The 875-nt window shown below is 56.7% G+C and overlaps 1 protein-coding gene across 1 annotated transcript; it reads left to right on the top strand.

Annotated features, from left to right (window-relative positions):
* Window positions 1-463: 463 nt before the first annotated feature.
* Window positions 464-683, top strand: PHACADRAFT_202679 (uncharacterized protein; the record flags this gene model as incomplete). The annotated part of the gene is made up of 2 exons (XM_007402837.1): window positions 464-528; window positions 596-683. 2 exons carry the CDS (start codon window positions 464-466, stop codon window positions 681-683), a joined length of 153 nt encoding a protein of 50 aa, XP_007402899.1.
* Between the last annotated feature and the right edge of the window lie 192 nt (window positions 684-875).

The raw sequence follows: 875 nt of genomic DNA on the forward strand, positions 1-875 counted from the left end.
GTGTTACTTCTCTCCGCCCCTATTCGTCGTCTGCGTTGCATGGATCTGCACGCTGCCAAAACGCTCTTGGAAGCGTTCAGCACCTCTGTCAGGCATGTATGGTCACCAGGGTCGGCGTACGTACCACGCGTCCCCTGCTTCAATTCCGCCAGTTGCTAACTGTTTGCCCTAGGTTGTTCGCTGTTATAGAACATGGAATGAGCTCACAGGAGGTGGCCATGCTCTGTGACAGTGAGTTGCAGAGGCTGGCACTAATGATGGAAAAGGTCCGCTCAGCGCTCTCAGACGCGTGCGTGCAGGTTGCAACGTTGCGCAACCGAAGCTCTCCCGTCGGTCGGCTGCCTGATGACGTACTCTACCTCGTCTTCCATACCTGTGCGTACGCTGGGACCGCGCGCGATCAGCTCTGCACAAGCCTTGCAATCTCCCAAACTTGTTCGCACTGGCGACAGCTTTCACTGTCATGTTCCCTGCTCTGGAGCCGCGTGGATCTGTCAAACATACCGGAGAAGTTGGCGCAGCTACTGTGTGAGCGCAGCGGCAATTGTGCTCTCAGGTTCAGCTGGCCCGTCTCTTTATACACGACACCCCGTAGCGAGTTCGCCGTCAAGCTCTGTACCGAGAACTTGCTGCGAGTTACGGAGCTCAGCCTCGTTGCAACACAAGTCCAGCTCGTGCCCTAGGTGTATGAAGGCAGCGCTTCACAGATACACGAGGTCTTTCTGCAGAATGCAGACGCATTTGCGTACGCCCCGCTGATCCTCGATTGTCCCCTGTTCCGTGGAGAGACCCCGCACTTGCATCACCTGTCCCTCGTGGGCATACGCATACTGTGGGCTACGGGCAATTACCGCAACCTTCGCACGCTCAAGATT

Source organism: Phanerochaete carnosa (assembly GCF_000300595.1).
Source record: "Phanerochaete carnosa HHB-10118-sp unplaced genomic scaffold PHACAscaffold_478, whole genome shotgun sequence".
Lineage (NCBI taxonomy): Eukaryota > Fungi > Basidiomycota > Agaricomycetes > Polyporales > Phanerochaetaceae > Phanerochaete > Phanerochaete carnosa.